This window comes from Amphiprion ocellaris, chromosome 22 (genome assembly GCF_022539595.1).
Source record: "Amphiprion ocellaris isolate individual 3 ecotype Okinawa chromosome 22, ASM2253959v1, whole genome shotgun sequence".
In the NCBI taxonomy this organism is placed as follows: Eukaryota; Metazoa; Chordata; class Actinopteri; family Pomacentridae; genus Amphiprion; species Amphiprion ocellaris.
The window spans coordinates 21867802-21880273 of NC_072787.1; the positions used below are offsets into that span (position 1 = coordinate 21867802).

Below are 12472 nucleotides of genomic sequence, written 5' to 3' on the forward strand. Positions count from 1 at the left end.
TTTCATGACTGCACTGTAAATACTATTATTTGATGGGCACAAAGTGCTGATTTGGATGTTGATTACAATCGTTTTAGCTTTAAATAATTTAGGTCAGCCTGATTAATAATATGTGAATGTGATTTGATAACTGCTTAATGAACTGTGAGACGAGCTGTTTCATATTTTTAAAATTACAATTACATTTTGTGGAATCACATGGCAAAAAAAAAAGCAGAAAGGTCCATTTTACTCATCCGGTGTGTTGGATTACACGGAAGAGTCGCTCAAAATTAGGGTCGCTCTACATTGTAGCACAATAAATCCAAATTACTGAAACCGTCGCGCTTCATGGCTGCTTTTAGACTGTTTGATGCGTCTATTTTAAGAACATTACGTATTGCACTGAGCCTAATCTCGGTGGATTTTCTCCCTTAAATGTCTTTATGAACGCTGCATTCGGTTAGTGAGCGTGAGGCGCACACACTCGCCTTCCTGCAGTAGTCCTACATCACTCACCTCCTTTCATCTGTGCATGTCACAGCCCGAAGAGCCAATCAATATTCAGCGTCGATACTCTATATTAATATATATAGTATATAGTGCTGTCAAAAGCCCGGCTTGTATAGAACGTCTACAGCCGTGGTTTACTTAACCGGCCAGAATCAATACTTTAATGGGAGTTTAAATCATGTCTATTGGCTCCAGTTTACTGTGAAACTCATGTACATCTGCCCGAGGGGTTACATTGGCCTAAATGTTGAATTCATTTTACGGCCTTACACCGAGTTTGTTTAGCTAAACACCAAAACGTGACCTGTTACACAGAGAGCAAACACTGTGCAGCGAATCGAAGCTTTTCACGGATGTGATGTTAGGAGAAAAAGCGGCACTGGGAGAAAAGAGAAGGTGAATTTCATCCAGTAAATAATTAGATTCTGCTCTGAACACGGACGCGTCATAATCAGTAATCGCTGGAATCTCACCGCAGACAGATCGGGATGTTTCTGTATCTCAAGATGACAGTGATGTGATGCTTTTTAGCATTAATACGAAAGATGAGATTTATTCTCCCAGTCAGCTGATGCTTAATCTAGTCAGCGGGGCTTTCAGGAATCCAGGCATGATGATGTCAGGTGTTTGAAGTCAGATTTCAGTCCTTTGATATGCTGTCTTATGTCAGTTAGGAGTCTACAAGATTACTGAAGGAACAGTCCCAACTTTTTACCAGACTTGACAAAAGCAATAACAGCGTTTTTTACTTTTTCTATAAGCAATTAGACGGCCTGCTTACATATATAGAGAGAGATCAGCAGGTCTTCATTCTCTTAAATTGTAATTCTCAGATGTTCTGTCCTCGCTGACATGGTGACATCCCTGCAGTCTCCTTTGATACTAAAACAAATGCACCCTACATGTGAAACGGAAACCCTCAGCAGCACATTAGTCGGTACTATAATCTGATTTTTTTTTTTCTTTTTTATAGTCTGCTGATCAACAGCTCACTCTATTATTTTTAGCAATATTCAAAACTATTGCTGCAGTTAACCAAAGAACATCCTGTGTGACTGTAATGGTACTAAATCTTCTGCATGTTATCACTAGATTAGCTAAATTGACCATAACGGACTGAACGCGCTGTACCTGCTAGCCTTACTGAGTTATAAGTAAATAGAAAAAGCTATTATTTACAACACTTTTAATCATTAGAAACAGATTCGTAGTAGACCAGTATGCACCTGCCCGAAAATAGAACTGTGTTCACTTGTAATTTCAATACAGGAACAATTGAGGAATATAATGTTGAGATGTGATATGCAGACTGCCATCTTTTTAACCATCTGTTGGAACAAAATGCAGCTACACTGGCGACATGCTGCCAGTCAGGGTGGAGCAGACCCTTGATAAACATTCAGTAAAGATTTGTTCACAGGTACTCTGATGGGAAAAAATGGAATTCATCCCAGAAAACTAATGATTTGACGCTTTCTCCTTATGAAATCAACACTGCTGATTGTTGAACCAATGAGAGTGTGATCATTTAAAAGCATATAGCAACCAATCAAACAGTCGACCAGGTGATTCATATCTGACATTTACTGTTTTTGTTTTTTTTTAGCATCAATTCTTTCACTGCTTCTCAACAAAGGCTTCCATTTTTTTCATCAGTTGAATGCATTTTAAATGAAGCTGCAGCAGTTGTAATTTTTAGTTTGCATTGACAGTAACTTGCGGCTTTGACATGGTGTAAAAAGAGTCATCAGTTTAAAAAGAACCTGAGGTGTGTCATTGGTGCTGACCTAGGAAATGTTTCTCCTTCATATTTCTTCATGCAGCTGTGGCAGACAGCAGCACTGTAAGTTTTATTCCCCCCAGCTCGCCATGCTAAGCCTTTATGGACTCAATAATGACCTTAATCTGAACCTGTCTGGCCATAATTCATCTTTGATGTTACTAAAGTGTTTCCTCTCTGACAGTCTGGTTTGTACAGCAGAACAGAGATACTGCGTTTTCCAGAAAGATAAGGCAAGCCGGTAGAAGGCCTTTGCGTTTCCAGCATGACCTAGATTGTAAATTGAATCTCGTCTAGCTCTGACAACCCGGGGAGAGTGAAATTTGAACGTGAAATTAACCATTCACGGCTGCACTGAAGGTGTTTCCTGTTCCTAAAGAGGTAGAGATCTCTTCATACTGACCTGTGCTCTGAATTTGCTTTTGGTTTCGTCCTTTCTCTTCCTTGTGTGGTCTTGTGATGCTACAATGCTTTCTGCGAAGGCCACTGGGGAAGCTGCATTATAGATGAGCCACTTGACTCTGTAGTTGTCAAACTGCAGATCAACCCTGCAGCTCTGCTGGCTCTGTATTCTCTTTGACATCAGCCCACACATGTTCAAGGATGGTTTTTTTAATTATTATTGCTGCCAATAATGTGATAATATGAAATTATTTTCAGTTCAAATCTGGTGGTACAGTATGCAGCATGAAAAATTACTCGACGCTGTTTTTTCTGCAAGTTTAAAGTGCATATTTTAAGTAATTTTTCCACTCTCAGACCCCCTGGTAAGATAAAAATGTGTTTCACTTGTGCAGAACAGCTCTGCCATGGGTTCCCTTAGATTTCCTCACAGTCTGACTGCAGCACTGGGTGTGGTGCTGTAGGTCTGACTAAAGAGAGCAACAGCCAAAAGCCACAGTGTTTTCCTCTGGTAGCATGACTTGTACCTACTGACCTACCCAGATCTCGCTAAATGTTTACTCAGTGTAAATACAACGAGGAATCGTTTTTCACTCACTCGCTTGTACTTTGACTTCTGCTGATCCGTTTAGATGTGGCCTTTTTGACATGCCCTCTTTCTGTCTCTCTCTCCTGTGCTTTTTTTTTCTTCTCCCTTCGCCCACACTTAGTGGCTAAAAGCCAAGGTAAGTCTGGTTTATCACATGACCCATTTTGCTACAATATATTATTGATAGATTCGTTCGACTCCCTTTCACAGCAAACTCCTCTACGTGTGATTATTGTTGTCATCTCCCATATTATCTCCCATTAACCGACCTGTAGTCCTGCCTTTAGAGAACAACATTCAGTCTGGAGCTTTGTAACACCCTCCCTTTTGTGTTGTCATTTACTTTTTGTGTTGTGTAATTGTCCCTAAATGTTCTGTACTTTATTTACTACTTACAGGCTTCCCAGATAACTCACATTTATCTCCAGTTAAAATCCATTAAAAATATCCTGTAATTTGCAGCACACACATTGTTATTTGTTTGTTATTTTCTTGTTTGGACATATAGGTTTTGCAAGAAGCCTCGCTGAAAAAACAAAGAGGTTTCTACCCTGCAATATGCAACAAACACCCAACTTAAACATAAGCTGGGGTGGGATTACATAACCCCTCAAATTATCACCAACTGAAATATGTACATCCATTCTGTTGAAAAGTTGTCATCAGGGCAGCCTGTAACATTTGATTTGTGTTGCGTAAGTAGTAATCACCCCCACTGTTGCTGAAGGAATTTGCCTATAAAATAAGCGTCTTCTTTCGTTTTTTTTTCCTAACCACAGCAACATGGAAACAATCAGGCAATCAGAGGAGGAACACTATCGAGGACCAATCCTCCGACACAGAAGCCGCCCAGCCCTCCGATGTCAGGGCGTGGCACGCTGGGGTAAGATTTTCATTTTAGAAGGAAGACTAATCCTCTAATTATGAAACGCTAAATGAAAAAATAAGCCTCCTGTGGGGGCGATGGTGGAACAGGCAGTTTAAGCACGTCATTTTTATTTATTCTTTGGTTTTAATAAATACAAGGTGAAGCGTAGAATGATGTAAGTTTGGTCATATAAGCATCTTTCTTGGTTTTGGCTCATGTATTAGAAGCCGATCCAGGAAACAGAAAAGTCTGGGAGCTTATGTCTGTTAGTGTGAGACAAATGTCTTGCCCCGATGATGCCAGTCATCGCCTGATGCACAGCAGCAGTCGCAGACACTAATCAGATATTAATTCCAAGGATAAACTGTGATGTTCTCACATCCAGCCTGTAGCTCACAGCAGCCAGCTGGGTAAACTGATGGGATTTACAGCGCCGTATAATGAACACTTCCTCACAGTTTACACTGAATTATGATCACGATTTATCATTCTTTGCTTTTCATTTTCTTTTTTTTTTTGTTGTTGTTGTGCTGCTGCAGCCGCAACACGTCCTACAAGACCCTGGAGCCGGTGAAGCCGCCCACAGTTCCCAACGACTACATGACCAGCCCCGCCCGACTAGGCAACCAGCACGGCCAGCAGCACAGCCCTGGACGCACTGCATCGCTCAACCAGAGGCAACGCACACACAGGTAGATAAGGAAAGAACCTCTGGGTTGTCAGGATCTGTTGCTTTTCCTCTTTTATATCATTATGAATAGACTATCTTCGTTGGTTTAAAATGACACAAACCCACCTGCCTTTTTCAAAGCAGGACTGTTTTCTGACAACAAACCTCACCCGAGATTTTTTTCACATCATATAAAATATGATTAGCTGAATAATAAACACATTATATCTTGATATCAGGATGACTGGACCCGAATATCTGAATATTCGGTGGTGACGGTGGTATCCGAATATTTATTTTGATATCCGAATATTTGGATATTCGGATATGATTCAAAACTAAGCTTATAACCATAATAGCATAATCACTTATACATTTCTCATTTGAAATTAGGCAGAAAATAAATCCTTTGCCATAAAAAGATTCTTTAAAAAACATAAAATTCTGAGCTCTTTGGCAGAACTGAGAAGATGTTAGTCACTTACAACAAACGGTACAACAAACGGTCACATGACAAAAATTCAGGGGATTTTTAGCTGAACTGCAGGCTGTGTTTACACCGAGCTGATAGCAGACAAGTGTGGAGAAAAATGTATAAATAGTAAAATGTTAACTGTATGTGCACCCAATTTTTTGTCAATTATTTGTATCACCTGTGGGTACTTGGAAAAATAGTTTATGTGTTGATTGCATGTTTTTTCAATTTTTGTAATCAAAGAATATCAATCTTTGTTTTTCCTTTTCAATCATTTATGACAATATAACTTTGTTTTATGTCTGGAGGCATTTCTGAGTTCTTTCCACTTCGAGCCATGGTTGTGTTGTTTCTATAAAGGTGCAGAACTTTATATTACAGTAAAAAATATGCCCACAGTGAGTAAAACAGGACAGGAGTAAATAACGCCCAGAAACTGTCTGAGGTTCAGAGTGTTAAGTTAAACAGTTTCACAGAAAGTTAAAAAGTCTAAGAAAAGTTACCTTACTTTAATGGGATGTAAAAATGTGCAGGTAATATGCAGACAATAATGGTCTTCGATTATTATTTTCAACATGCCAGGCATCGTTGGCTCCTGATGGTATGACTAATTTGAAGGCATCATTTTGCACAACATGGATAAAAGTCTCTAAAAACCTGCAGCGGTAATCGACTGCTTCTAATGAAGAGTGCGATAGGCCCAAGTGGAATTAGTGTTCCAGCTACACCTCTAAACTGAACACTAAAACACGTAGTTGGGGTTTCAGTAATGTGTGAAAAGCATCTCTCCAACAACACTTTTCGGATATTTCTAATCTGTTCATTTAGTTCAGCAGCTTAGAGCACTTTCACACCTCTTCCTCTCCTCTGCTACACTAAATCCAGCATTTGTCTGACAAGGATTGGAGGGCTTCTTACCACGGCCTGAATCACTCTGATATTAATATCTGTAAAAGCCTCTGATATAAAGTGCTGTTTCAGATTTTTGAAAAAAAAACCTAGCAAGCCACAGCATGGAAACCCTTAAACACTGCTCTCAAGGTTTGTTCCCCCAGAAATCTCCACACAGAAAGCAGGAGCTGCTTTCAAAAATTTGAGTTACGAGTGAGCGAAGTCGCCTCATTAGCTAAAGAGCCTGTTATGCTGACTGTGATGCTCATAAATATTGCATCACTTTTTTATTTTGTCCTCTTTTTGTCCAACTTCTATTTCTTGCTCATGTATGTTTGCACACATACAGCACTTTTTTAAAATTTTAAATTACCTCCCGGCTCTCTTGGCTTCACATGTCAAGAGGAAGTGAGTGACAACGAAACAAATGTGCACAGCTTTTGGCTGTTCAGCATCACTGTTGCCAGTCTGTGGTTTAAAGCCACCCTAATGTCCCTTTAACGAACTGATGCTGTCCTCAGAGTCAGACCCTCCCTCCTCCAGCTAATATTGCTGCGGCATCGCTATTTGATTATACTGGCTCGGAGTCGGCTGTGCTTATTCAGCTCATCGGTCTCTGTCATCCTCAGCTAAGGTCAGAATTCAATATCTGTGCGCTCCTGCTGCATGATCCCTGCTAATATCTAATATCTTTATATGGGAGCGATTACAGTGTCATACGCAGATGTCATTGTTTTTAGGAAACGCTGCGGGATTGTGTTAATAAAATTTGTTCTAACACAGCCAGTATGATGTTAAATTCCCGTTTTAGCGGTCCAAACTACATAGGATGCATTTAGAGTAGTATGCAATAGCCAGAACAGTAGTGTAAAGCTTTGACAATGAAGGATGCACCAAAATGCATACTTTAATTCTTCATCCACAACAACTATCAACTTGCCTTGTTGACTGCTATCTACTCTTTCACTCCCTCATTCTTTGCATTATTATTAAAGCAACATTAAGATTAACTGAGGCATTGCATTGTGTACTGTTAAGGCCAATTTGTGCGTTCTAAATGTCCAAATACTTGTTTGGAGGAGATTTTATGTCATTCACACTTGTGTAATTCATCATTTAAAGAGCTGTAATTGAAGTAGTTGTTGCCAGACTTTTGAGGTGCTTTGCTTTGTACCTGCAGCACAGTAGGAAGTACTGAATTCTCCAGAAACCCTGTGCTCGGTCCACTCACTTTGCACATCTCAGGAATAATCACTGACATGATGCAACAGCCCAATCTGTAACTACTGCTGTGTTCTTTATCTTATAGCTAACCTTTCATAAAAAGCCACACGGGGTCCTTTTGTTTTTCTCTGGTCAATGTGAGGGAATGTGACCATCTTTGTAGGACACCACGGCAAAATTATTGTAGTTTGATTAGAGCCACATGTGCATTTTTGTCAACGTCCACATTAGTCTGCACATTGGGTTGGCCTTTATTAAAGATAAGGGGAAAATAATAACCTCAAAATGCCTTTGTCTGAAGTAGTAATCAAAAGGTTTGACATGAATGGCTTCCTTCAGGTGGCAATTTTCAAGGTAATCCAAAAGCTTGAACTTACAGAGGTGATGTCTTTTTAAAATAACCCTCCCTCGTGCATCACTTTGTTTATACTTTGTGCTAAATCTGAACCATCTTATTTAACAGCTGCCAGCTTTGTTGCATATGTGGACGAGGTTTCATATCTGAGTTTGAAGTGCGATTGTGTTGTTTGATCTCTTATGTATCAATATTTCAGCAAGAGTGCTGAGCTGAAGTCATTCTTTTCTGTGTGAGACAACAACACTCATGTTCATCCTCTTCTTTTCAGATAGTTATTCATGCATATCTTAAGCTTCAGTTGCAGTTTTAAGTTTTTGTAAACGAGTTCCCACTCTTTGTCAGTGTAGATAATGCTCAGGGCCACATTAAAAGTCTGTTTTTCCCATTTAAGTGAAGTGAAATCATGCCGCAATGTCTAAGCACACACTGGTACGCTCTGTTTTTACTTTTTGCTCTTTTTCCCAGAGAACACTTTTTTCCCCCCACTGGCTCCTGGGATTTTTGTCAGCTGTGAGCAAGTGAGCTGGAACTTTTTTAAGCCTAGCAGAGTGTCACAGACGGCTGGTTTATAAACACTTCCCTGTATTAAACAGAGGCTGTAGGAAAGAGGTAGGCAGGAAGATGGAGCAGGGGAGACGGAGCTCTGAGTGCTTTTATTTCACAGGGGTTTGAAACAAAGGCTGGAGAATGTAAAAGCTGAGGAAGAGATAAATGGGTTAGCAGAGGAATGGCTAAGTTATAGACAGATTAAAATGGATGGATCTGAAACATGTAGATAGGGGGGTGAAGTACGGCATTTACTTCAAAAGAGGGATGACACGATTGTTTAACTTTTATCCCCGTAGACACTTAGCTCCCACCGTCACCATCATCCTTCAGAGGGGTAACCCCTGCTGTTTGTGCCTGGAGAGCCCCGGGGCTTGACTGACATGGATCAGAGAGGAGGAGAGGGGGATGATGGGAAAAGGGGATAAAGAGGATGTGGGGGAGGTGGGAGTGAGCCTGGGTGTCAGAGGAGATAGGGGGTGTTGAATGGTCTGGGGGACGAATGGGGAATCGCTTTACAGGCGATGAAGAGATGAGAGAAAGAGGTCGAGGGATGGTTAAGGGTGAGAGGTGGGGAGGATCAGTCGAAATGCAGGGATGAAAGAGACAGGGAAAAAAAAGGAGAGGTAGGACGAGGGGTTAGAGCAGAAATGAGGATCAAGGCCAGCCCGAGAGAGAGAGAGAGAGCGTCAGAGCGGGAGGGGGGATTTAGTTGGCCGGGCCATTCATCTACAAGCCCTGAGGTCAAACGCAGGGTGAAACAGCACTTAAACAGGCCACTGCAGAGCTGACATACATACTGCACTCACATGTCCTACATCCTCAGAGGACACTACTGGGCAGTATTGACAAAAATCCAATATTGACAATAAGTCAATTACAATACTTTTAACAAGAGACGCTGTAATCTGTAATATAATGGTTCTTTAGCGAGCTGCTTTTATTGAATTTTTTCCCATGGAAAAATATCAGTGGTGAAGTAGTGCATCACAATAGTAGGATAATCCAAACGTCAGACAATGCTGCACTTCCATATAACGACACTGATATTGATAAGAAGAGAAACTAGAAATAAATGTCATTTTTCAGTGAATGTATTATGTTTTGGGATTAGTAGAGGAATTATGTCAATTGCGACATAGTTCCTGATCAAATCATGCCTGAATTCCTGTCTTTGTTGCTGAGTTTCAATCAAAAATCCAAAGGCATCCAAATTACAATTGAATAGCAGTGATAAAATAAGCAAATTCAGACATTCGAGAAGCTGAAAATGTCAAATAGTTTTTTACAGCTCATGAGAATTTTTACATTTTTAACAAATTTTTCATATTAATCTTGTGAAATAAAGTGTTTTTAGGTGTGATAAGTTCACATTTAGGCACATTTTGGCTCAGGTTTTCGGAGATTTTGCATAAATAATTCATGTAATGTGATCTAATGTGAAATATAACATATCACATGATTATCAACAAATGTACATGCAGTCTAACAAGTAAAACATTATATAGCATCAATATAATTTATTCACATATACTGTATAAACATATTTTTGGATAAATGTATAAAAACAACTTCTACATCTAACTTAATAATCCTGTTTTGATCTGTGGCTACAGTTTGGTACATTGCAGCTCAACTTCTAGTTATAATTTTTTTCCTCTTCACAGAATGTTTCCAAAATTAGCTTAGAATTCTGAGCCAAATCAAAGCAAACCTAAATGTTGGTGATTATTATCGACACTATGTGTGTTTTAATTGCTACTACGGCATCTGAAACAAGATATTTTTAGGTGGTTTGCAGGTAAAACACTTAATATCCACTAGTACTGTATTCTAGATCACCTAAAAAATGTTGAACATGAAAACCATTGCTTTGCACCACTAGAACTAGTAACCTGAAACATCTGCTAACACATGTAGCTAACATTTGCTAAATCACTCTGGGTGAGGGAGAGAGTTTTCTGAAGAGTTTTGGTGCAGAGGCAGTTTGATAAGTGTAGAGTTACACTGAGCTCACCTTTCTTTATGCTGCCTTTGGTAAAAGTTTGTCTTATATCCATCTGTCTCTGTAATCATCTCAGTGCAGTATTTCTATACTGCTCTGTGCTTTCTTTAGGACATTTTCTGCAGATGAAGTCTTTGCAGTTTAATTAATAAAATTTTATTCCAGATGATTTGACTGACATCTCCTCCCAGACAGCCACGCTTTCCTCTTCTCTGTTCCACATTTACTGTCTTGGACTGATTGCAAAGGAGGCCAGGGAGGAGCCATAAACTATAACATAAATTTTCAGTATGAAATAAGTCAAATTATTGGTTGCGTTTGAAGCAGGAAGTTTTCCATGAAATCAGAATATTTAGGTTAAAATATATTCCCAACTCCTCTGTTTGGAACTAAGAGAAGTCAGAGTGATGATGCAGTAGATTTGAAGATGAGACTTTCAGTTTACTTTTAGTCAGCGCTGCTAACCCATTTAATCCTGGAATATTCCTTTCTTTTTGGTTACTCTGATTCACACCAAAAGCCTTTCCTAGATGACTCATGTCTTGCTCACTTGGGTGTGTCACGTTGCACCTCGATCTTAAGCCAGCACACAGAGTCTAGAATTGAGCAGTACTTTGCAAGACGGTGTAAATGTGAAGTTTGCAGCCTTATATTTCTAACTAGGACATGAGCAGTGAAGCCTCACCTGCTGCACAGTCTGAGGAGGTTGCCCTGAATAAAGCGATGCCCTCTTTCTCTTCTCTCCTCCCTCAGTGGAAGCAGCGGGGGTAGCAGCAGCAGGGAGAACAGCGGCAGCAGTGGAATTGGCATTCCCATCGCCGTGCCTACACCCTCCATCCCCAACTCTGGACCAGGTGAGCTCGACAGCGACAGCAGCTTTCAGTGAAGGCGGCGATGCACCCAACCAGCTCCAGGCGTTCAGTAAAGGCTGAAATGAACGCTGCCCCACCCTGCCTTGCAGAGCTGCTGACACACCTGAGAGTTTCAGTGATGTTTGTTGAGGAGAGTGTTGTTTTCCTGTATGATGAAGGACACAAAGTACAGGAAAACAACATTCAGAGGATTTTTATTTGCCTTGAAAAGAACACATGCATACAAATCTGTTATTTATACAGAAGAAAGTCTTTACAAAATGATAAAAAATGAAAATGAAATGAGATAACACTCATTGCTAGCATGATGAGAATATAGGGCAGACTATCTACTACATACTATGACTATATAAAGTGTATATTTTTATCTAATAATATAAACAAATTGATTTGAAAGCAATTTTGGAAATGTGGAGCAGCAAACATCAGGAGCGACGTTTATCTTTTTCATTGTAATATGCATGTATGAACCTATAGAAGGCATTATTTGCCAAGGTGTAAGTATAAAATGCTATTTGCAGATAGCACGAGTACGCTACACAAAGCCTATGTTTACCAGACAGGGATTATGGAGGCCCATTGTGTTCTAAGCACAGCTGATTCTCTATCCGACTGTGTAAATAGGCCAAGCTGCGTAAGGCCTGCTGCTTTACAGTTGAACAGTAAGGCCCACATAACACCATGCACAAGCTACACATAGTGTTGCATGATGCCCATAATCACAGCTGAGATAGCGCTGTGTTTTGCACATGATTTTTAGCTGAGACAGAAATATTTTGGGTTTATGTAGCAGCTGCTTTAACTCATTGCCAGGATCAGGCCAGAACAGCACAGGACCATCCACGGCTCTTTCTGAAAGCCGGTCGCCATGGAAACACTCAATTCATACCACAAAGAAGTGTGTCCGAGTGCGCGCCGTCTTGACAAAGTGGAAGAGCTCCTCCGGCCCCCGAAGGGTCCTTAAGTAAAGCGATATGATGTTATGTAACGGAGTAAGAGGTGCAGGAGGAGGCGGCGAGCTCACACACTGTTCCTGCTTCGACATTAAACGCTCACTAACGTAAACACTCCTTTCAGTCCCACCCATGTTGGCTCCTCCGGGTGCCCCTCCGCCTCCCCCACCCCCACCACCTCCTCCACCTGCTCCTCCTATGGCCGGGTTAGCCCCTCCAGCACCACCACCAGCACCACCAGCACCACCCATAGGTGAGACTCCTCCAACTCCAAGACCGCTTCTCTCAGCTCTGGTGACGGTGGATCATCATCACGTCTGTGCTGATCTGCTCCTGGATGGTGGTGT

At 40.7% G+C, this 12472-nt stretch overlaps 1 protein-coding gene across 8 annotated transcripts in view; it reads left to right on the top strand.

Moving 5' to 3' along the window:
- The window catches only part of abi1a (abl-interactor 1a), a 56185-nt gene that overhangs the window by 36294 nt on the left and 7419 nt on the right, over nucleotides 1–12472 (top strand). For 3 of the 8 annotated variants that reach the window (XM_023273803.3, XM_023273797.3, XM_023273802.3), the window contains exons 4-8: nucleotides 3385–3399; nucleotides 4043–4146; nucleotides 4671–4823; nucleotides 11054–11154; nucleotides 12250–12378. In XM_023273803.3, coding sequence (XP_023129571.2) covers nucleotides 3385–3399; nucleotides 4043–4146; nucleotides 4671–4823; nucleotides 11054–11154; nucleotides 12250–12378 — 502 coding nt within the window. The remainder of the gene's footprint in view (nucleotides 1–3384; nucleotides 3400–4042; nucleotides 4147–4670; nucleotides 4824–11053; nucleotides 11155–12249; nucleotides 12379–12472) is intronic. The other 5 variants (XM_023273804.3, XM_023273800.3, XM_023273798.3 and 2 more) reach the window with 3 other exon arrangements.